The sequence below is a fragment of the Chelonoidis abingdonii genome, chromosome 8 (assembly GCF_003597395.2).
Source record: "Chelonoidis abingdonii isolate Lonesome George chromosome 8, CheloAbing_2.0, whole genome shotgun sequence".
Taxonomy (NCBI): Eukaryota; Metazoa; Chordata; order Testudines; family Testudinidae; genus Chelonoidis; species Chelonoidis abingdonii.
In genome coordinates this window covers 87,064,908-87,087,771 of record NC_133776.1, presented here as the reverse complement: position 1 = coordinate 87,087,771, position 22,864 = coordinate 87,064,908, and the positions used below count along the sequence as shown (strand labels likewise).

At 43.3% G+C, this 22,864-nt stretch overlaps 1 protein-coding gene across 1 annotated transcript in view; it reads right to left on the bottom strand.

Annotated features, from left to right (window-relative positions):
• The window catches only part of CAPN6 (calpain 6), an 85,288-nt gene extending 67,244 nt beyond the window's left edge, over positions 1–18,044 (bottom strand). Inside the window, 2 exon segments of the mRNA XM_075068814.1 lie at positions 8,348–8,527; positions 17,872–18,044. Of these exon segments, the coding sequence (XP_074924915.1) occupies positions 8,348–8,512 (165 nt within the window). The 5' untranslated portion in view covers positions 8,513–8,527; positions 17,872–18,044.
• Between the last annotated feature and the right edge of the window lie 4,820 nt (positions 18,045–22,864).

Sequence of the window (22,864 nt, the reverse complement as noted above, 5' to 3'; positions counted from 1 at the left end):
AGTGATTGCGGGGGCAGGGAGTCTTTGGGAGCCATCAGGGAGGGCGGCAGAGGTTGGGGGCAGTCCAGGGACAGGGACGAGGGGGGGTGGTTGGATTGTGGGCGTTCAGGGGGTAATGTCGCGACCTCAGTAGGGTGGGGGGTGAATAGATGGTCGGGGCAGTCACGGGGCCAGGGGCAGAGTGGGTCCCGGTGGTGGTTGGGTGATGTCTCTGGGGACAAGGAGTAGGATGTGGTCTGGGATTCTGAGTGGGGCGTCGGGGAAGGGCAGCAAATGTGGTGGGGTTGGATTAGGGGTGTTAGGAAGTCTGTGCCTCCCAAAGCCTATTATTCAGCCGTTTGAGGCTTGCAGAAGAGCCAAGCTGGTTAGCGTTTTCCATATAGGGTTACCATCCCTTTTCACTTCTTCAAATGCCAAATCATAAGTCAATATTTGGTTTCTAGTGCCATAAGGGATCATTGTCAGGGAGGGTAGGCTTCATTTTAAATTACCATCTGGAGGAAGGATTCCATGAGAAGAGCTATTCTTCCCACACCTTACCCATGGAGCACCCCGCCCTCCCCTGACATTCCCTGAGGGCTCGAGGGATTCTCTCTCTGCTGGAAAATATTTGTCCAACCCTTTCAATGAGCTTTCATGCCTTTTAGCGCTAGCTGATGCTGAGAACCAGTGATACCTTGTAAAGAAGTTCTCTCAAAACTGGGTTTGTGCTGAGATGGGGAATGTTTATTTTTCCCAGGTCTGCCCGTGGAGGGGAGCAAGTGGGGCAATTTGCCCTAGGACCCATAGGGGCCCCCACGAGAATATAGTATTGCAATTTTTTTATGGAAGGGGCCCCCGAAATTGCTTTGCCCCAGGCCCCCTGAATCCTCTGGGCTGCCTGCTGTAGAAAACAAGGAGCTAGATACTCCAAGTAGATTTAGACCTTTCTTGTGCAGTGGCTGCCCGCTACCAACCACATACTGCACTACAGCATGAGCAACGGTTGGGACACTAGATAGGAAAAGCTCTGAGTTACTACAGAGAATTATTTCCCAGGTATCTGCCTTAACATAAGAACAGACATACTGGGTCAGACCAAAGATCCATCTAGCTCAGTATCCTGTCTTCTGACAGTGGCCAATGCCAGGTGCCCCAGAGGGAATGAATAGAACTGGTAATCATCAAGTGATCCATTCCCTGTTGTCCATTCCCAGCTTCTGGCAAACAGAGGCTAGGGACAGTATCCCTGCCCTTCCTGACTAATAGCTATTGATGGATCTATCCTCCATGAATTTATCTAGTTCTTTTTTAAACCCTGTTATAGTCTTGGCCTTCAAAACATCCTCTGGCAAGGAGTTCCACCGGTTGACTGTACATTGTGTGAAAAAAACACTCTCTTTTGTTTGTTTTAAACCTGCTGCCTATTAAGACGCTTGTGGGTCTTGCCCACATGCTCAGGGTCTAACAGATTGCCATATCTGGGGTTGGGAAGGAATTTTCCCCCAGGTCAGACTGGCAGAGACCCTGGGGAGGGGGGGTTTGCCTTCCTCTGCAACATGGGGCATGGGTCACTTGCAGGATTAAAACCAGTGTAAATGGTGAATTCTCTGTAATTTAAAGTCTTTAAACCATGATTTGAAGACTTCAGTAACTCAGCCAAAGGTTAGGGATCTATTTCAGGAGTGGGAGAGGTTCTGTGGCCTGCAATGTGCAGGAGGTCAGACTAGATGATCATAATGGCCCCTTCTGGCCTTAAAGTCTGTGAGTCTGAACTCCTGTGCACAGTTTGAACCCAGAACCTCTGGTTCATGCTGCCAATGGAGCTGCACTGATAATAGTGCCACTTTTGCACGCAAGTAGTGCAAAAACCCCATGCACAGTGCATTGAAGAGACTTGCCCTTTTGGCCTTAGATAGCTGATTGGCTGGGGAACATTTGTATAGAAACCCCAATTCTCTCTCTTTGAGAGTATGCCGCTGTGAATTCCAGCCATCACCAGAGGATTGCAATGCGATACATGGTGCCTTTCGTCTTATCAAATTCTTAATCCTCAGGTATAACACATTGCCATTAATCTGTTTTTTAAAACGTCCCTTGGGACACAAAAGAAAAGAAGACCATATTGGCTATCAGGATACCCTGGTACTGCTGCTAATCTGACAGGGTTTTACAAACAGCATACACACTAATCTCGCAGGTGCTGATGTGAGGAAGAAAGTGATGGGGAAAAACGTCACAATAGAAGCCCTATTTTTAGCAGATCAGAGCAAAACCTCTGCAGAGATATCTCCATAGACACGGCCTCCTTAGCATTAATTTTGCTTGGAAAATGCCAGTGTTTTAGGGATTAAGCAAGGGGTTAGCATTAATGTGTGCTAAAAATAGAACACCAGACTGGCAGTCATGTTCTCACCATTCCTCAGCAAAGGTCTAAACAGAGACAGGACTTGAAAGTAAAGCTATTAATACTTAGAACGTACATGGCTCTTTTCACAGCCAAAGCACTGTACAAATGTTGGCATATTCAGCCTTACAATATCCCTGGGATGGAGGTGTTAGCAGCCATGTTTTATGGATGGGGAAACTGAAGCAGGGAGTTGAAGTGATTTGCCCAAGGCCATGGAGAAAGTCAGTGTCAAAGCCAGGTTCAGAAGTCAGGTGTTCCTAGCTCCCTGTCCTGTGCTCAGGCTGCAGGCCCATGTATCTTGCTAATGGTCTCTCTGTGTTGCAATCAAGGGGTTTAAGAGCACATGCAGACATACCTGAGCTAGCTTTAATCTAGCTGGTTCACGTACTGACAGCAGGGAAGCCGCAGCAGTACAGACTTCAGTGCAGGTAGCCACCTGAGTAATTACCCAGTGTGCCAGGCAGGCTCATACAGCCATGCTGAAGCCTCTGCTGATGCACTTTCACTGCTATTGGTACCTCTGCTAGCTAGTGGAAGGCAGATTCTGTCCTCTGCTGCAGTGGATAGAAACAGGCCCCTTGAGGAATTCCTCCAGTGCAGACGCAGCATAGGAACAGCAGACCTACACTGCCTGCCTGTGCAGTTCCTTCCTCCCCTGCCCGCCGTTGTAAAGGCTGAAGAGGCACAATGTGTTTCCGCTAGTCTCTGCTCAGGAGCAGCCATACAGTGGCCCATAGGCCAGCCCAAAAGGTGGCTTAAAGCACCTTTGTCTGGACTCCCAACTCCCACGCTGTGCCCCCTATGAAGTGCAGCACAAAGCCTTCCCCTGGATCATTACCAGATCTTTTGTTCACCTCAGAATGGGAACAGAATGATTCAGTTCTCATCTCTCTACTCTGAAACACTGTCCTCTTTGTGTTAATTGGTTTCTTTGTATTTCCGTGAGTGCTTTCATCGCATTTCCCTTCTCTCCTTTTCAGAGAAGAGGGGAAACCCCCAATAAACAGGAGAACACTGAATGAATCCTTGCAACCTCTGCATTTTTCTAAAACTTGGATTGCTATTTGCATAATAAAATTGCTTTTCACTTTCCCTGTGCACAATCTAATCTTTTAATTGGAAAACATGCTCTGCTCACTAAACTTTTAGGTTTCTATTTTTGTGCTTGTGCAATTAACAGCACTATGGAAAAAAACCTAAATCTATACAGATCAGAACAGTGCAAGCTAGAACTGGTCCCACCTGCCTTTCCTTTTCCTGTAGGATACCAAACCCCCGTCTTAAATGTGTGGGAGAATAGGACACACACTGTCTGGGTAGGAGGCAATTCAGGTGTTTACAGAAAGCTGCCTAAATTTCTGCTGCATGCAGATTATCTGCTAGTCCAAAAATTGAGGCTGTGTATAATAGTGAGGCCACCAAACTCATTGTACTTAAGGATGAAAACACATTATGGATCCAACTACAGTTTCCCCACATCTATCCAAATATAACCCAATTACATTTTCCATTGGAAAGCCATATGGTTTAGCAGAGTTGAAAATTATTTTAAATCCCTCTGAATTATTTGCTCATGTCCTACTCTGAATAGTTTCAGGAATGCAAAATTAACAACCCATAACCCCCACTGCAAACTGACTAACAGACTCCAATAAAATAATATCAGCAACTCAAACCACAGCATGTCAGCGTCAGCTAGAAAAGAACAATGTGACATTTGGTTCCCATTAAGGCAGATTATTATTATTAAGGCAGATACTAATAAAATAGCCCAGGAGCAGTCACCAGTACAAATGTCTCTGTGTTAATTGGTTTCAGAGTGGTAGCCATGTTAGTCTGCACCAGCTAAAGTAACAAGGGATCCTTGTGGCACCTTAGAGACTAACACTTTTTATTTGGGCATAAGCTCTTGTGAGCTAAAACCCACTTCAGATGCATGGAGTGAAAAATATAGTAATACAATATGCTATGTTATACAGTAAAATAATGTGCTATAATATATATTCTTCTTACTGCATTTTTCATTCCATGCATCTGATGAAGTGGGTTCGAGCCCACGCAAGCTTATGCCCAAATAAATTTGTTAGTCTCCAAGGTGCCACAAGGACTTCATTATTTTTTCTGTGTTATTTGCAACCCGTCAGGCAACAGTCACCCTTTTAAAACATCTAAGTCTCAAGTGAAGTCCCATCCCTATGGAAATCCATGGTAAAGCTTCTATCAACCTCAGTGCAGCCAGGATGTTGTCCCGGTCTCCATAAATCAGTAAAGAAAAAAACAAACAAAAACACAAACACGTGTGCTAATATTTTTTCCAGGGACCTGATAGAGCTGAGCCTGAGACATGCATCAGAAGGAGGGATGAGAAAATGGCCTGCTGACATTTTCACACCCAACTTCAGAGGGCTCAGAGGAGAGGGAAGACTCCACAAGCCCCTTTTGAAGACAGCACCCCCTCTATTCCAGTATTGCAGCCTCCTTCCTTTCCATTTCATTTCACATCAGACCCATTCTGTTCCATTATGGAGATGATTCCTTGCAATTTCTCAGGCACCTTTCTGTAGAGTAATATCCCTTTAAGTAGTGTGAGCCCTACAGTGAGCCTCCTATGTCCTATTGGAGAAGCCACTGGAACAGCAGTGTATATCTGGGGCTAGGCTTTGGTTGCTTGTAGATCCGTGGTTCCCAAACTTGTTCCACTGCTTGTGAGGGGAAAGCCCCTGGCGGACTGGGCCAGTTTGTTTACCTGCCGTGTCTGCAGGTTTGACTGACTGTGGCTCCTAGTGGCTGTGGTTCGCTGCTCCAGGCCAATGGGAGCTGCTGGAAGTGGCGCAGGCCAAGGGATGTACTGGCCGCTGCTTCCATCATGGAGCAGGTCCTCAAGAAATCAATTCTGAAGCACTTAGAGGAGAGGAAAGTGATCAGGAACAGTCAGCATGGATTTACCAAGGGCAAATGATGCCTGGCTAACCTAATTGCCTTCTATGATGAGATAACTGGCTCTGTAGATGAGGGGAAAGCAGTGGACGTGTTATTCTTTGACTTTAGCAAAGCCTTTGATACAGTATCTCAGAGTATCCTTGCCAGCAAGTTAAAGTAGTATGGGCTGGATGAATGGACTATAAGGTGGACAGAGAGCTGGCTAGATAGTCAGGCCCAATGGGTAGTGATCAATGGCTCCATGTCTAGTTGGCAGCTGGTATCAAGCGGAGTGCCCCAAGGGTCAGACCTGGGGCTGGTTTTGTTCAATATCATCATTAATGATCTAGAGGATGGCATGGACTTCACCCTCAGCAAGTTTGCAGATGACACTAAACTAGGAGGAATGGTAGATACGCTAGAAGATAGAGATAGGATATAGAGGACCTAGACAAATTAGAGGATTGGGCTGAATGAAATGTGATGAGGTTCAACAAGGACAAGTGCAGAGTCCTGCACTTAGGATGGAAAAATCCCATGCATTGCTACAGACTAGGGACCGAGTGGCTAGGCAGCAGTTCTGCAGAAAAGGACCTAGGGACTACTGTAAATGAGAAACTGGATATGAGTCAACAGTGTGCCCTTGTTGCCAAGAAGGCCAATGGCATTTTGGGCTGTATAAGTAGGAGCATTGCTAGCAGATCAAGGGATGTGATCATTTCCCTCTATTTGGCATTGATGAGGCCTCATCTGGAGTACTGTGTCCAGTTTTGGACCCCACACTACAAGAAGGATGTGGAAAAATTGGAAACAGTCCAGTGGAGGGCAACAAAAATGATTAGGGGGCTGGAGCACATGACTTATGAGGAGAGGCTGAGGGAACTGGGATTGTTTAGTATGCAGAAGAGAAGAATGAAAGGGGGGGATTTGATAGCTGCTTTCAACTACTTGAAAGAAGGTTCCAAAGAGGATGGATCTAGACTCTTCTCAGTGGTATCAGGTGACAGAACAAGGAGTAATGGTCTCAATTTGCAGTGGGGGAGGTTTAGGTTGGATATTAGGAAAAACTTTTTCACTCAGAGTGGTGAAGCACTGGAATCTATTATCTAGGGAGGTGGTGGAATCTCCTTCCTTAGAGGTTTTTAAAGTCAGGCTTGAAAAAGCCCTGGCTAGGATGATTTAGTTGATGATTGGTCCTTGTAAATGGGTTGGGACTCACCACTCGCGGCGCCTCCTGTTGGTGATTTCAGGAATTAGCTCGATTCCTGTGGAGCTCCCCCTCCTGGTGGTGTCCCGTCCGTTGTTCTGCCCCCTGCTCTCCGCTGCTGTCGCTGGACCCGCGTTGCTCCCTGCTTGGCGGTGTCCTCTTCGAGGCCACTGCCCTCCGACAGTGTCCCTTAGTCCATCTGGGCCCCCTTCCAGGGAACGATGATCAGCAGTCCGACATTCCAGTCACCATATGCAACCACACACCCCAAAGTCTAATCCCTCTTGTCAGAGATTGGGCGTAGTCTATAATGGCCGCTCCCTATGGCTAATGGCTGGATGTACTGCAAGGAGGAAGGAAGGGTCCCAGCCCAGGGACCCTCTGGCGTCAGCTTTGCTGTCCTCTTTCTTTCCCCTCTTCTATTTGTTCCCCTGGGCCGCTTTCCCTACAGCCCCTTGCACCCGCTAGGCCCTTCCCTTCAGGGCCTGCAGCCTGATGGCTATGGGCTAGAGCCTTCTAGCCTCCCTGAGCCTGCCCAGCACTGTGCTGTCCACGATGCTAGTCTCCCCCTTGGAGACTGACCTTCCCCTGTCAAAGGCCTGGGACAGACTGACTGCACCTGCTCTGGGCAGTCTTTATATATCAGTGAGCCTGGCCCTGATTGGTTCCCTCCAATCTGGGCCCTGATGGCTCCCCATAAGCCCTTTTCTGATTGACTCCCGGGCTGCGCAGGCTCCCTGGCCTGCCACAGCCCATCCTCCCAGGAAGTGGGGCAGTCCGCCCCACTACAGTCCTGCTTTGGAAAGGGGGTTGAACTAGATGACCGCCTGAGGTCCCTTCCAACCCTGATATTCTATGATTCTAATGCACTACTGGAAGACAGCTACTGTGGTGATGAATAATGTATAAAAACAGATACAGAATTGAATGCTATATGGCAATTTCTATTTTTCTATATAGGGATTCCAGAAGCAACAGATAAGGAAGTGTGTTATGTTAGTGGTGCATAAACAGATATGTTATATAAAATACTCTTGCTGGAAAGTTGCAACATAACACTACTTTCTTTTTAAAATCCAGAACCTCACACACAAGAATCAAAACCAGAAAGAGACAAAGCAGGCTAGTCCCCAAGGCAGAGAGGCACAAATCGTGCCACCTTCCTGTAGGCTGGGTCTTTCCAGACTGAATTCTCAAAACTCAGATTGCACAATTCCCTACAGAGCCCCCTAGCCTGAAAGGAGGACCAGAAAACACCTTAAACTTGTAATTTTGATAACATTTTCAATACATTACAAATTGAAACCATAATTAACCAGCTCTGTCACATTATTGTACTACTTCTGTCAGCACAGTAGGCCAAAAAGGGACTTCTCTGCAGACTGACCAAGGTAATGAATATTTTACTCTAAGAACATATTACTGTATTGAGTGATCTGTTACAGATAGAGTTTTTTCAGTGAATTCAGAGAATACTGATTTAAATGGAACTAAGATTATAGTCACCTCATATTTCTGGTTTTATATTAGAGAGTTATCAATAGTAAAAAACACAATTAGTCATGCACAGCATTTAATTCACATTGTGTCTTTCTGTATTAAGGCATTATTGTAGTCTGGACAGCAATTTGACACAGCAAGTCTGTTGTCTCTACCTTACAATTGTATGAAATAAATGGTGGGGGAAGGGGCTTTGTGGGACAGGGAGGAGAAGAATTGTTTTGTAAATTATATTTTATTTCTGAAGGGTGAATAGGAATTAAAAGGATTCTGTTAACCTTGCAGATGAACAGCACAAACTGGCTCTATTCATCACGAATGGTGTAAATTACCTTTGGCCGCTTCCATTCCACTCTTCCAGGGGGGTACCTGTTGTAGAAAAGGGATTCGTCCGATGCTGGAAACTCAGGATCTTCAAAGAGTCGTCCTTGTTTGATGCACTGCTGCTTGAGTTCATGATACTTCTGATCTTTGAAAGATTTCACCGATGAAAACATAGTCCTTTGTCCAGCCTAGATTAAGATTAATAATCTGTGTAAATTTGGATTTCACCCTCAGCATGCTCTTAAAACAAAACAGTAGTTCTAGGCAAAATGATAGACTGCTGTCAGATAAAAGGTGGATTACAAATTAGATTAGGCTGGAATTAGATCATGAAGTCTCAAAAGGATTTACCTTTTCGGCTATTACAAAGGCCCTAATTTTTGAGTTGGAGAGAACTCTGAGGATGCATCTCATCAGGAAGAATAATAAAGATGATTCTGGACAGAGCCGGTGCATAGCACTTCCTTATTTGCTTATGGCTCTAGGATTCTTGGCAGGTAAACTCTGAACAGAGTGGGTGTGTGCTCCCAAGCTAGAGTACCTGGGAAGGTTTTTGTCTCCTTTCCATCTGGTGGGATTCAGAGTCATAGATTTTAAGGCCAGAAGAGACCACCAGATCATCTATTCTGACCTCCTGTATATCACAGGGCTCTAAACACCATCGAGCACCCACACCTTAACCCCAGCAACTGAAATGAAACCAAAATATTACAGCATACAAGAGACTACATTATGATATGCTACAGGGAGGGACTAGGAGGGACCAAGCCACCACAGTGGCAGGGAGATGATTAAATAAAAGAAAACCAGATAATCCTGGAAAGTGACCATACAAGACCATTCCAAGCAGAGTGTGTTCATAATCACCCCTCCTCTCTCCAACAGCTAAGTAGAAAACGGGGCCCGCTAATTGTCACCACTTCTATGCATGAACAGTGAAGACTACAACACAATTTCCACAAGAAGCTATTTGAATTTTTAAAGGAATATGCTTTGGCTGGTTTTGCTTTTTCCAGATATTTTAGTGAATTGATTTTCCTGACAGCAATGTTCACAGAAGCAGCAGGTATTTGAGAATCCTGGTGGAAAGTGAATAGGAAACTTGCTTTCTGTGTTTGCATTGATTCTAAGAGTTATGACTATGCAATCAGGTAATACAAACATGCCATGTGATTTAGGCAACCAATCACACCGCCAAGTATTATACTTGCAGTAAACATGCTATAAACTAGGAATTATTAGCAGAAATTATTCAGGATTGTCTATGGCTTTTATAACATTTTGCACAGCTCCATTTTCTACAGGGACAGGTGGATAACAAAGACACTCTGCTTGGAATGTCTTGTATGGTGAATCCTTGCCTCTTCTTTCCCTCATATTTTCAGGGCCACATCCTCCTCTTTCCCTGAAATGATCTGCAATAATAAAAAGACTGTCACTGAAGTAGAGGACACCGTGTGTGTAAAACATCCTTGTTGAGCAGAGGGAGCAATAACATGCAACTGGGCATGCAATTACAGTGAGAGTTATGCAAATAACTGATTGGTTGGTTATGGGGCAAAAATGCAAAAGCCAAAAAAGTTTCATTTCAGGTTGAACAAAACGTTCTGCTTGACTTGAAACATTTAGTTTCATTTAAGGTTTTCTTACCATTTTATGATTTTTAAAAATAAAATCAAAGCAAAAGTTTTACTTGAATAAATATTTTGAATTAAAAAAATATTTTGACCTTTTTGGAATTTTTCTTCCCCCTCCCCCAGCTGAAACCATTCAGTGAATTGATAAAAATTTGCAAGATGTGTTTATTGTCTCAAATATGCATTTTTCAGTGAACAAAATTTCCATCTGAAAAAGTTCACCCAGGTCTAATCAAAGTATCAGAATGATCTTCTTTAGGTGTTAGCCCCTTCACCCACTGGAGTGGAAGGAGCAATCTGATATCAGATGTGCATCCTCCATTGTTGCATTTATTTGCACACGGACTGAAGCCAGAATTTGACCCAAAGCTGTAACTAAGCATGGCAAATTTTCCTTTAGAGCCAAAATCTCTGATCTGTATTGATGTTAGTTAGTGTATGCCGAAAGGCACAGCAGAGACGGGGGGAGTACCCTACACTAGAAAAGTGATAGACCATGATCCTGTATTTCTTTTCCATTTCTAGCTCTCTTGGGCTAAATCCTGAAGTGCCTGCTTAGTAAGTTCTCGGTCTTTACTCAGGCAAAGCTCCCATTGACAACAAATGGAGTTTTGCCCAAGTATAAAGACTTTGACTTCAGTGTGGTCAGGATTTTCCCCAATGGGCATATTTCAAATCCTTTTAGGATTAGGCCTTTTACCACTTATGTAATTCAAAGAGGAAGATATTTCCTTACGTCAATACAAACAGCCTTTGAACTCAACAGTATGAAAATTGGCTGTTCAGGGGCGAAACAGCTCAGTACTACCGTATCATTCTAAAGAGTTTCCCTTTTCTTAAGGGCAATTCTTTTCTCATTAATGATTCTGAAAGGAGATATCCTGCTTGGCAGCTGGTCTCCAAAGACAAGGAATATTAAGTAGATTTGCTTCTTCCCCTCAACCCCCGCCTGCTTCAAAGTCAAGTGCAGAATACTTCACCAATTAAAAAAAAAAAGAGCAAGAGCTGAGAAAAATTAATTACTCTAATTTGAATGGAATACAGATTATTACCTCATGATAACACTCATTGATATTCTCTCATTAAAAAGTCTCCACTGGCTGACTAAGATCCCAAACTACAAGTCTATTTGCAAGATATGCTTGTTTTTAAAATTGTTCCAGGGGGATAAGGGTTCCAACTTGTCATTGCATAATTCACAGAGCTAGGTTTTTAGTGACTTTACCCATCCCCCATCTTGGTGTGCTGTGCTGGATGGGAATTCCAATCCTTTCAGGATTAAAATCCCCCCCTTATATTGCAGCAGTGTATAAAGGCAGCCCTACAATAGAGAACATAATCTAACCAATATCTGCCTAGCTAGCTGGGTCTCCAGGGCAGCTGTGTTGGAAGGAGTCAGTTTTGCTAGTTATTAGGCATACTAGTAAGGAAGAATAGCCCAGGAGTTAGGCTGCAAGCCTGAGATTTGGGAGTCACTCATTCAATTCTCTGCTCTGCTACAGATGCCCTGGGCAAGTCATTTAGACCCAGATCCTAAAGGTATTTAGAAACCTGGCTCCAACTGATTTCTGCTACTTCAGTGAGGGTAAAACATCCACCTTTGAGAGTATGTTCCCTAGCTGTACTTTCCTACCTTACAGGGGCATTGTGTTGTGAGGATAACTATATTAAAGATAAGGAGGTGGTCAGATACTACAGTGACGGAGGGAGGCAGGAAATAGATGATATTGCCATGGGCCGAAGGATGCTGTTTCAACAGTGTACCCCCTAGTCCCTTGGTTAGCTACTATCAAATATTTACATCTTACACTGCTGGCACTTACTGGACTTACAGCAAGGCTAGGCAACCTCTCCTGAGTGCCTTGGACTAGGGCTCAATACGCTGCCATGTGATGAGAAACATCACCTGTGTAATGCTTGCTAATGAGTAGTCCTAAAATATATATTACAACAATTTGAGAACCTTCTCAACACTGCTATGTAGGCTGGGCTGCAGTAACTAAAGAAAGCAAGTCAATAGACTCTAGTAAAACTATCCCCCCTTTTGACTTTATCAAGTTACAGTGGCACTCTTTACTTTTACATTTTTTAGACTCTCCAAGCTAAGCTTCCAGACACTGGAATATAAAGCCTCATTCACTCCCCTGCCCAGTACAACACAATCAAGCAGCAAACCTGAAAGCTTATTCAGGGCGGTGCTGGGCACCCACAACTCCTGTTGAAACCAACTTGAATGGAGAATGTTCAGGACTTCTCAGGAACTAACATCCGGGTTGGAAGACTTTTTCTGAACTGTTCCTTTCTAGGAGATTTTGACTGGAATAAATTTATTAGCACAAACAGTGAAGGTACTCCAGGCAGTTCTCCTTTCTGATAAGATCCAGCTCACATAGCCCCTTCCTTATTTTAACTGCAAGAGAACAGTATTATTTGATCTTTACTTACAATGACTAGCCACACTTCCCCAGCTGGAGCGAGCACAGAGCTAAATCACATTCAGCATAGCTGCAAATAGAGTCCTGGCACTATCAGTAGTTCTAAAATTAAAGGGCCATGAACCTGAGATCCAATCTGTGTAAGGAGATTTAAGAACAGTTTCAGGAACTATCCCTCTGAGTGCCCTTGCTGAGTTTTAGTTTTACAAAAACTTTTTTTTTTTAAGTTTCTGTGCCCTGGTGCTGCGTGGAAGACCCACAAAAGCAAAAACAGAAAGCTCACTAACTGTTCATGCAGGGAAAGCAGTCAGAATTACTATACACAGAGCGCTGTCAAATGCACACAGGAAACATACTGAAAATAATGGAGAAAATATTTCTTTGCTAATCTGTCAGTTTGGGTCATCATAGGTGTTTCTGAAACATTCTAACCTACATGGGACTACTCAGTAAGAAGTGTGATTTTTAAATGATGTCTTTTAAGCACAGCTATTCACAACTAGTGTGTTTTGCTCTCTACAAGCATATCATCTTTTTATAGGAGTGAGGTTACAGTGAAGTTACAAAGGCTGTTCTCACCTTCACAAAAACAAGCACAAAGTTGCTTTTCAATTCTTCAGGGCAACACCTCTCTGAGACACTGCAGCAAGTGCTGCCTTCTAATCTGGATCTATCTTCAAAGAGAGGGGCCTGATTTAGTGGAAATTCATTTATTTCATTATACGTCCAGACAGACAGTTCTGTACACAGAATTCACAAACACAGGCTTTCACACAAAAGCCAACACAAAAAGGAAGAATTTTTAGCTACATATATATTGTATTTGTTCTGCAACTGTGCATGGATTTGGATAAGAGCTCTCTCTTCTTCCAGCTGAATCCTGTAGCGAAGCCCACAGAAGACAGACTTAGGACAACATCCCTGTCTCAAAAATTTCTATTCCATGCTCCATTAAGCTTTTTGAGATGACCTCCATGTACTTCCCTCATCTGGCTGATGCGGGGGGGCTTAGCTGGTCGGGATAGATATCTGAACAGCTTCTGTGCAGGGCTGCAGAGCTTTTAAGGAGTTGGGCTAATGTAACCAGACTGCCAGTGCACCCAGATTTTAAATGAGTTCAGTCATTTTTCACAGCCCAAGTCAAGATTTTCAGTTTGTTTCATCCACTCCCCACCCCCTTTTTAGCTACGCTGTGTAGCCTGCTAGATATTTTGTGCCAAAAAATTTTCTTTATTCCTTTGACTACTCCTGTTTAAAAAAAACAAAGACTCTCACAAGCAATAAGCCAGCAAAGTAAAAAGCCAGCTATTTGACTGAGATCAAACATACCCTTTTGGTATTTTAGTCAACATGCATTTCTCCGTGGTAGCATGCACGCCAAGAACTCACTTCACAACCACTAGACCAGCAAACTAGTTTTACAGCCAGAAGCTTTAAATTACTGCAAGCTCTGAACTATTTCCCTGAAAGATTCCTAATGTAAAGAGGTTCCAGGAAACAAGGAGAAGAATTTTATAATGCTTTGTTCCTATTTGCTCAGATTTAAGGGCTTTATAAAATGATGGTTTTTCAAATCTGTACTAAAAGCCTGGCTAAATTCAAAGCAGTTGTGAAATCTGTACTTCGCTCAAAACCATTATAGTGAGAAACATTTTCATATGTTTGCTGACTTGCCAAGTTATATTACATGATCTGAGTTCTGCTGGTAGCTAAATTGACCTGAAGCATTAGCCCTTCTCTTGTCCGGCAGTAACCGATTCTGTTAGAAAGGAAAATTGAAAAGAAAATATGTACTTAACTATTAGATAGCTTGGTACTTTATTAAGCATGTGAAGGTTTCTCTATCCAAAACTAGCTTTTAGTTCAGTTGAAGAAATATTCTAAGGGAAAGACACATGAATGTAAGGCTGCGTAACCAAATAAACCAAGAGATGCCAAGCATTTTTATTTGTACAGTTATGGCAGTCTTCTTGCTGTATGTCTACAAAGGGGGAAACTACTTACAGTATCTTGCCTTAAACTTTCTGCTGAGAATATTTGTCCTTTATCTGTATAGTCAGACCAACTGGGGAAATACAAGAGAGGGATGGTACTGAGCAGACAGGAGTATCAGGCCAGAGGTAATCAGATGGGACTGGCCATTACCAAGGGAAACAGCAACAACTGCTATTAGTAGATGGTGTCAGAAACTCTAGTGAAGTTTCCATTTGCAGCCAGATTTAATTCTTACGGTGTGAAGGAGGACATGAGCACATGCATTTTCTGGCACTTGGAAAGCTAGCAACAGCTCTGCCACAGTTATATTATGATGTTCTAATGAGGCTTTTCTTTTTGATCACACAATGATAATGTATAATTTCAAAAGGAATTATTTGGAAAGATCTGTGGCCTGTCTTATACAGGTGGGCAGACTAAGTGATCACAATGGTCCTTTCTGGCCCTATTAATTTGCCCTTACACTGCCTCTGGACTGGGAGCTAGGAGAGAGGAGGCTTATGTTACAAAGAACACTATAGTTTGAAGGGTAACTGAAACGTCCTGGCCCAAGTCCATCCTTGATGTGACTCCATCTGCTTCACTGAAGTTCTGCAACAATGAATTGCACCCTATAGCTTGGTTTATGTTGATGTGATACACCCTGTCTAAATAATTTTTTTAATGAACGTAGCAGGAGGGAATTTTTCAGTGGTGGGTGAAGCAATTCCTAAGTATTATTATGTCCCTACACAGGCTACCGTAACTGGGGTTCAGGTCTGCAGCAATAAAGAGGGCTGCTTGCCTGCTTATACCCTCCCTGGAGCGAGTAGATGGGGAATGGGTGGAGCCTTAGTTCTATGCCACTACTTGTTGCTGTGGAGTGGGTAGTACTTTACTTCTGGAACTGGCCAGCAGTAAATTAATCTCTAGGCCCAAGGTGAAAGCAGGGATGAAAATTTGAATCACATGTGCCAGGGAAGCACAAGCCCTCCCAGGGTTACTCCTGGGGAGATGGAGTTTATGCACAATCTCTTGGTCAGGCAGTGTCTGAAGTCACAACCTAGCCATATACAAAGCTGGCAAATATTTGGAGATCCTTCTAGATGAACTGTGCTATAGAATTGCAGGAAAGTACAAAAATGACCCTAGGCTACATCTGTGCAACCCTATTATCTCTGGGTTATGTCATCAGTTACAAATATGTAAACTCACTTAATGCTAAGGAGGTTACTCAAGTGCTTCAGGGCATGAGCTGAAGGCAATAGGTTTTCTCAGGTGTAGCTAAGGATCTCTATTACTGGTGATGATGCACAAGGTAGAAAGAAGCCAGCCAAACTCTCAGAGCCCACACTGAGTTTTCAGGGCTGGCAGTTAGAAAACAAAACTTTGAATCTGCAAGCCAAGTAAACTCCACACCTGCCAAAAAAAATAAATAAAGAGTTAGCAATTATGGAACTTTTTCAGTCAAAGCCACTCAGAGTCAGTACAATACATGTACCTAGAGAAACACTTCTAGATTTGTCCAGTCCCTTCCCCTCAGTTGCCCTGTACAGGAAAAGTTTCTCATCACATAGTTGCCTAGGAAATATGTTAACTGCTTTTCCCTTCATCTGTGAAGGATCAAGAAGAGCTGGATTCCACAGAAGAGCTAGATTACTAGCACAGAAGTCTAACATTTCATCAAAAGTCAGGCACATTTTAGAAACAGGATGGTGCTTGAACCAAAGCTACATTTATTGGTGAGGAGTGGAAAGTACCAGCACATTTTCTGCTCTTCATGTACACATGCTGATGCACAGAATCCACTTACCATTGTATCCCTTCTAAGGCAAATGTGCTGCATCTGTTCTCCGGTATAGAGTACCTTCTTAAAAGGAATATGTACACCTATGATCATGTTTTGTGTATTCATTGATGACCTTTTATCCATTTAAAGCTACATCAGAATGTACATATAGTAGTAAATATTCTAGGCATACATTTTCCAAAGTTTGAGTCTTAAGGAGATTATACAACCATTTTTCTTGTCCTACTTCTCAAGTATTCAGAAAGTAGGAGTGTAGCATGCTAATTTCTTCTCATAAAAAAATACAGCTGAGATACTTTGTATTTTTGCCTCCTGCTGCTTTCTCTGAGGCTGTGTAGCCCCAAACCACACCCAGTTTGGTGCCTTGCACATTATATAGAACCTAACTCTAACAAATTATTCCTAATGACCTGTTCTTTAAATAGATCAGCATAGTAATTCTCTTTTTACAGATGGGAAAATTGAAGCATGAAGGTCCAAATACTTAAGAGTACCTTGGTGCCTGACTCTCATTGGTGCTTTTGAAAATTCCATTAGGCACTTTTCTGAATCTTCACGTATCTAAATATCTTTGAGGAGCTGAGCCAAAGTAGCTAAGGGCCAGATTTTAAGGCATTTAATTGCCTAATGGGATTTTCAAAACCACCAAATAGGAGTAGGTGCCTAAGGGGATTTTCAAAAATACCTAGATGCCTATCTCAATTTTAAGGTACCAAATGCCTTTAAAAAGCTGCCCCTAAGTGATTTATCCAATGGTCATAAAACCAGTTAGTTATTATTCAAATTAATTCCAGAAGCACAGGGTCAGAGCCTTAGACAACACTCTTAATTTGGAAAGGAAATAATTGAGCATGTTTGATGATATATTTGCAATTAACACTAGTGCAAGCCAGGATAGCATTAAGAATAAGTGTACAAACAAGAGAAAGTGTGCCAATAGAAATGTTGGTGGAATCCTTCTAGACATGTTCTCTGCCTGAAAATAAAGCAGGCAACTTTGTCTTCACAATTCCTAAAAACTCTTATTCCTGCTCTCACATTCTATTCAGTTTTAATGATGACCATGGCAATTAATGAATGTGAGTCCATGAATATGTGGTATTCTTGTTAAATTATTTTGAATGCTCACTTATCCATGATGCTAAGCACCAACTTCTTGCTAGATATTATCAACATCTCTTTTAAAGAAAGATTTAAAATGCCCACATGAGAATTGCAATAGAAAAGTCTTCAACAAGAACTGACTATACTTTTAAGAAACCAAAGAAGGTGCAATTCCATACCCCCTGTGAAACTGGTTTAACTGTGAGATTGTAATCACATTGTTTATCAACACTGGCCCCTCTGATTTTTGTGTCTGTGTGGAAGTCACACCTGTAGAACAGTCAGACTCCATATCATATTAAACTGGTTATCATAGAAGAAGTGCCTGGGTAGTCATGCTTTTACAATATACCATTTACAAAAGCCTCAGTCAGAGTTCAGTATCAAACCCAGCCATGATTATCTAAAGTATGTATCTTACTGTGTTATAACAAGTACAGCATTTTCTTACTCTGGATATCAAAGTGAAATCAAAGTAGTGATTATCATTGCTATAAAGAGAGTTTTGTTTCTGGTAACAAACCAAGCAAATCCACTAAACACATTTTAGCTTTATTAACATTGGCACTTACCTGGCTTATATAGTCTCTGCTCCTGAGCTGTCAGGCAAACAAAATCTCCAAAATCAATACTGCAAACAAACAGTCCCTGGTTTCTTAACCTGAAATTTCTTTGGACTGTACCAAGATGTGACCATCAGAGGGGAGGCTCAGGATAACTTCAGAAAATTTTGTCCTCCAGTCTAACTTCTGCTTGCAGGAGCTGATTATGAGTCATAAGGGAAAATATGACTAGAAAGAACAAGGATGCTCTCTCTTGTTTATTCCATGGTAAACTCTGTTAACTGGTTTTATGGCTACAACAGTGATGCAATTTTTAAAGAGTGGAGGCTAAGGGAAGGGAGTTTTGTGGGGATTCTGGACATTCTTTAGTGACAAACAGAACATATTCTACCACATCATAAAAATGGTGTTTCTTATTAGTTTGCAAAATATTCCCCGGTTCCATAGGGGATGTGTCAGTGGTTTACGTCAGCTTATCCCTTCAACGCATCTCTGCCAGAATGTGCCATTATAAAAAGGTTAAAGCAGAACATGGAAGGGGTCTCACTGAGCCCTAGTTTTTGCTGCATCTCCTGAGCAGCAGAAGATAGCAGGCAAAGCCCAGATGAGAGGCAAAGGTGGCTTTTTGCCACCTCTGTGCCCTCTGAATTTTGGGGGCCTGCCCAAAGCCCAGAGGCTGCTCTAAGTTATGGCGGCCATGCGTGGCCAGATAGGGGTCCTAAGCCATCTGGGGAATTCATCAGTATGGGTATAGCCACTGGAGCAGCATAAAGGGGCTGCAATATGGCCCAGAATCAGGGTCATTGGGAGGCAGATTTGCCTAGTGGTCTGTGTAGGATTGGGAGTCAGGTCAGGAACTCTTGACCTCCTAATCCCGGCTCTGCCAGTGACTGGCTGAGTGAACTTGGGAATGTCACCTGAGCAGTGATAATATTCACAGCTTAAATAAATGTGTGTTCTTATAGTAGCCACCTTTGATTAAACAAAGACCCAACCAAATAGAGTTTTATTTGATTAGTACTATATTTTTCTTTAAAAAATGAAGGAGGAGACACTTTATACAAGGCCTTCAAGTGACTACTAGATAAAAAGCTAGAAAAACAACATCCCTAAATGTAAGGCCAAGTTACTCAGAGTTTCTTAATGCATGAAGACTCCATATTTACATCTGTGTTGAACATATCTATACTCCAGCTCTGATGCAGCAAAACATTTATAGTTAAGCATATGATTAAATATTCAGCTAAATCAGGGGCTATATGAGCAAATACACAACATTAACAGTCCTATTCTAGCATGCTCTTAGTCCATTCTAAAAATTGGGTTAGATTCTTTGGGTGGGTGGATATTCCTGTCTTCTTTAGTTGATTCAAAATCCTGGTCAGGAATTTCTAGGCTCTTTCTGTAATGTTATACCCGGAAATGAGTGCTCTAGTAACAACTGGATTGGATTCATGGCATGGTTACCATATTCGGTCAGTATCTCTGAAATACCCTAATTTGTATGTTGTAGCTACATTATGTAGAGCATTTATAAATGGCGCATGTAGTTTATAGGAACAGAGTGGTAGCCCTTTAAATAGTAGGACTTACAGAGTTCTACATATTAGAACCCACTAGAACCCCGCCGGAAGAGCAGTGAGTATACATTACTCCTGGGGGCATTCTGCATTAAAAAGTTAAAAATTCAGTGCCAAAAAATTAAAAATTCTGCATACAATATTTTTAAAGTCTGCAAATTTTATTTGTCACAATAACATTACATAATCATGCCAGTTTCAATTATTTTTGTCATTTATTTCAAAATACCCATCAGCAAGTATGTCTGTAACGATACAGACCCACACAAAAATCCCCCTAGAAGCAGAGAGTTAAAGAAACTCCTATGACAACCCCGTTCCTGTCTCTCTGCCCCCTTTGTACCCACCCCCAGAGTCCAGCCAGGGGGCCAGACACCCATAACCCCTCCCTGCCCAGAGCCCAGCTGCAGGCCCCCCCCAGCCAATACATCTGAACCCCCTTCTCCCCAGATCCCAAATGTTGCCCCCCTCTCGCAGCCCAGATACTTACACACTCCCAGCAGAGTTATGCTCCCCCACCCCCAGAGCCCAGCTGCAGGGTCCCCCCCTTACCCAGACACCCATCCCCTTGCAGAGCCCAGGGATCCAGAGGGAGAAACAGCCTAATGCTCATTTCCAGGCTTGCACAGATTTTCCTGCATGCCGCCCTCTCCTTCCCTCAGGACATGCTGGGAACTGCAGCTGTTGGGAACCCCCCTAGCTCCTGCTCCCTCCCCCCACCAGTGTCTTCCATGTGCAGGCTGGGCTCGGCCATGTCCAATGGCTCCTAGCGGCAGTTAAAAGCAGTGCAGCCCACTTCTGTTGGAGGAAAAGGAAATTCTGCGCCCACAACGTTAATTTCTACTAGTGTGCAGTATATGATCAGTAACCATGGCTATTTGGATTCCATTGTGCCTGTGTGGCTCCTTCACATTATGTCTGTTATGTAAAGAACAAACGACATAAGAGTGGTGTATGCAGAGAATGATGAGATGACTTGGTGGAGGGCTGTGATATGTTATAGCACACATAGCCTGTGCTAAAGTTCAGCTGCTGAATTTGTGGTGAGAATTTTTTCATATTGGTATTTTATATCAAGGTGTAACCCATGAGCTGTGTGTGCTTTAACACTGCTTTGGGAAAAGACATTCACTGGCACTCTTGAAGGAAGCACAACTCTCTCTTCAAAAGAGAAGGGAACTTGACTGCTTCTGTAATGATCGAGGGCACAGAGCCAGCTTCACTGTTCCTTCACAACAGTGCCAAAACAGGTACGGGGTGCGTGTGTGTGTGTGAGGGACAAAAAACAAAGATCCAAACTACCATGACACAGAACAATGTGTTACACCTGTGTTCTGGAAAGAGCATCCCCAGGATGTGCAGCTGCAGTGTTGCAAAAGTGCTGCCCAGGCCATCTTGTGAGGTCATTTCTAGCAGCCTCTAGCCTTGTTGTTGCAGACGTGATAAGGAACATTCCAATACCATTTTCTAGGAGTTACGTCCTTCTCTGTATGTATAAATATCTTCTGTCTGTGTGTTCCATTCTATGCGTCCGAAGAAGTGAGCTGTAGCCCACGAAAGCTTATGCTGAAATAAATTTGTTAGTCTCTAACGTGCCATAAGTACTCCTATCCTTCAGGAAGTGAAATTTAAACAGTAGATCTCCCAAGAGTTCGGATTTCCTTGCTGTAGGAAACTGGAGTACTTTACCCACAGGCATCCATGTGGCCCTACATCTATAACACGATGGAAAGCTGATGGAGTCAATCTGCTTGGACAGCAAAATTCTCTTTCACCTATGGAAAAAAAAAGGAAAACAAGATCAATTGGATTGTCCAACTAGGGTTTATGTAGTATCATAGAACACAGCCCCGGTCCTATAGCAGAGCCACTGGAATCATTTCTAGTCATATAATGCTATTATACTAGATAGAATAGTTCCTGACAAGTCAAAACCTTCAGCTTCCAAACTAAACAGCTTCAATCTGACGTGAGACAGGACTGAGAAAAAAATCTTTGAATAGATCAGAACTCTTCTTCTTCGAACATTTTGGAAGATTATGTTGGTCATTTCTTGTTTGACTCTACTCACCTTACTAACCACAAACACTTGAACATATTGTACAGTGAACCATGTGGTGTCTAGTTTAGATTTTTGCAGACAGCCTTCCTTTAGGGACATTTTCTCTTGGTTGCAAGGGTCTATTCCCTCTCACTGGACAGGGAAGTTAGTTAGAAGAATCTCCTGACTGATGACACTATATGCACTTCAGTGTTTAGAGCCTAGTCAAGTGAAAGCAGCAGAGAATCCTGTGGCACCTTATAGACTAACAGATGTTTTGGAGCATGAGCTTTCGTGGGTGAATACCCACTTCATCAGATGCATGTAGTGGAAATTTCCAGGGGCAGGTATATATATGCTAGCAAGCAAGCTAGAGATAACGAGGTTAGTTCAATCAGGGAGGATGAGGCCCTCCCTGTTTAGCACGAGTGTGAAACCAGAGGGAACTCGCGTTCTTGTAGTTTGCAGCCTGTCAGCGCTTCTTTTTTGGCTTTCCCATTCCTGCACTGTGTCATCTTGCGATGAACTGAAAGCTCCGGTTTCTACTCTGAGTCTTGTGCTGAGTTTTTTGCTGAGGATGCCACTTGGTCTGCTTAGTGTGGCCGGGAGCTTGGAGTGCTCTCTCAAGTTTTTGTATATTGCCTTCATGTTGATTGTGTCATTTATCTCTTTCTGTGGAGACTTGTCCAGTTGGACGTGTACTCGCAGGTGGCTGCTGCATCGAATGCGTATATTACATTGGTGGATGTCGCGGTGAACGATTGTGTGTGACTTAGGTGTGGTGTGCGATCTGGTGCTGATTGTCGTCGTTATTGGTGGCGCAGCGAGTTGCATCGGTTGTTGCATCGGATGGTTCCTAGGCTGATGTTGGTTGTGTGGTGCAGTCTGGTGCGCAATACGTTTCAGGTGGCAGGTTGATCTGTGGCAGGCATTGGCCCTGCCACCCAAGGCCTGGTAAGTGTGGGTCGTTTGTCCAGGATGGGTTGTCGTCCCTGATGCAGGTCATGGGGTTTTAGCTGGGCGTGTAATGCTGAGCAGTGGATCTGTGGTTTTTTCTTCGCGTTATGTCTTAGCGTAGCCGCGAGTTTCTGGGTGCATGTCTGGTCTATTATTGATTTCCTTTTCGTGTAGAGGTTTGTGTTTGGATGCTTGAGTGGTTTGTGGAGTGTTAGGTGTGCTCTGTCTGGCTATTGGCAGCGGACTTGTTCTCCATGCTTGGCTGTTGCAATGATCGATTATGTGCCCGTGGAGCTGGAGGCATGGCGTAGGGATAGCGGATCGGAGTTTCCTCTAGGGTGTGTTAATGTCGCCTCCTCTTTGTTGCGCCGTGGATCCGTTCTAGAATACCTGGTCCGGTGATGGTGCCACTGGGTGGGTGATC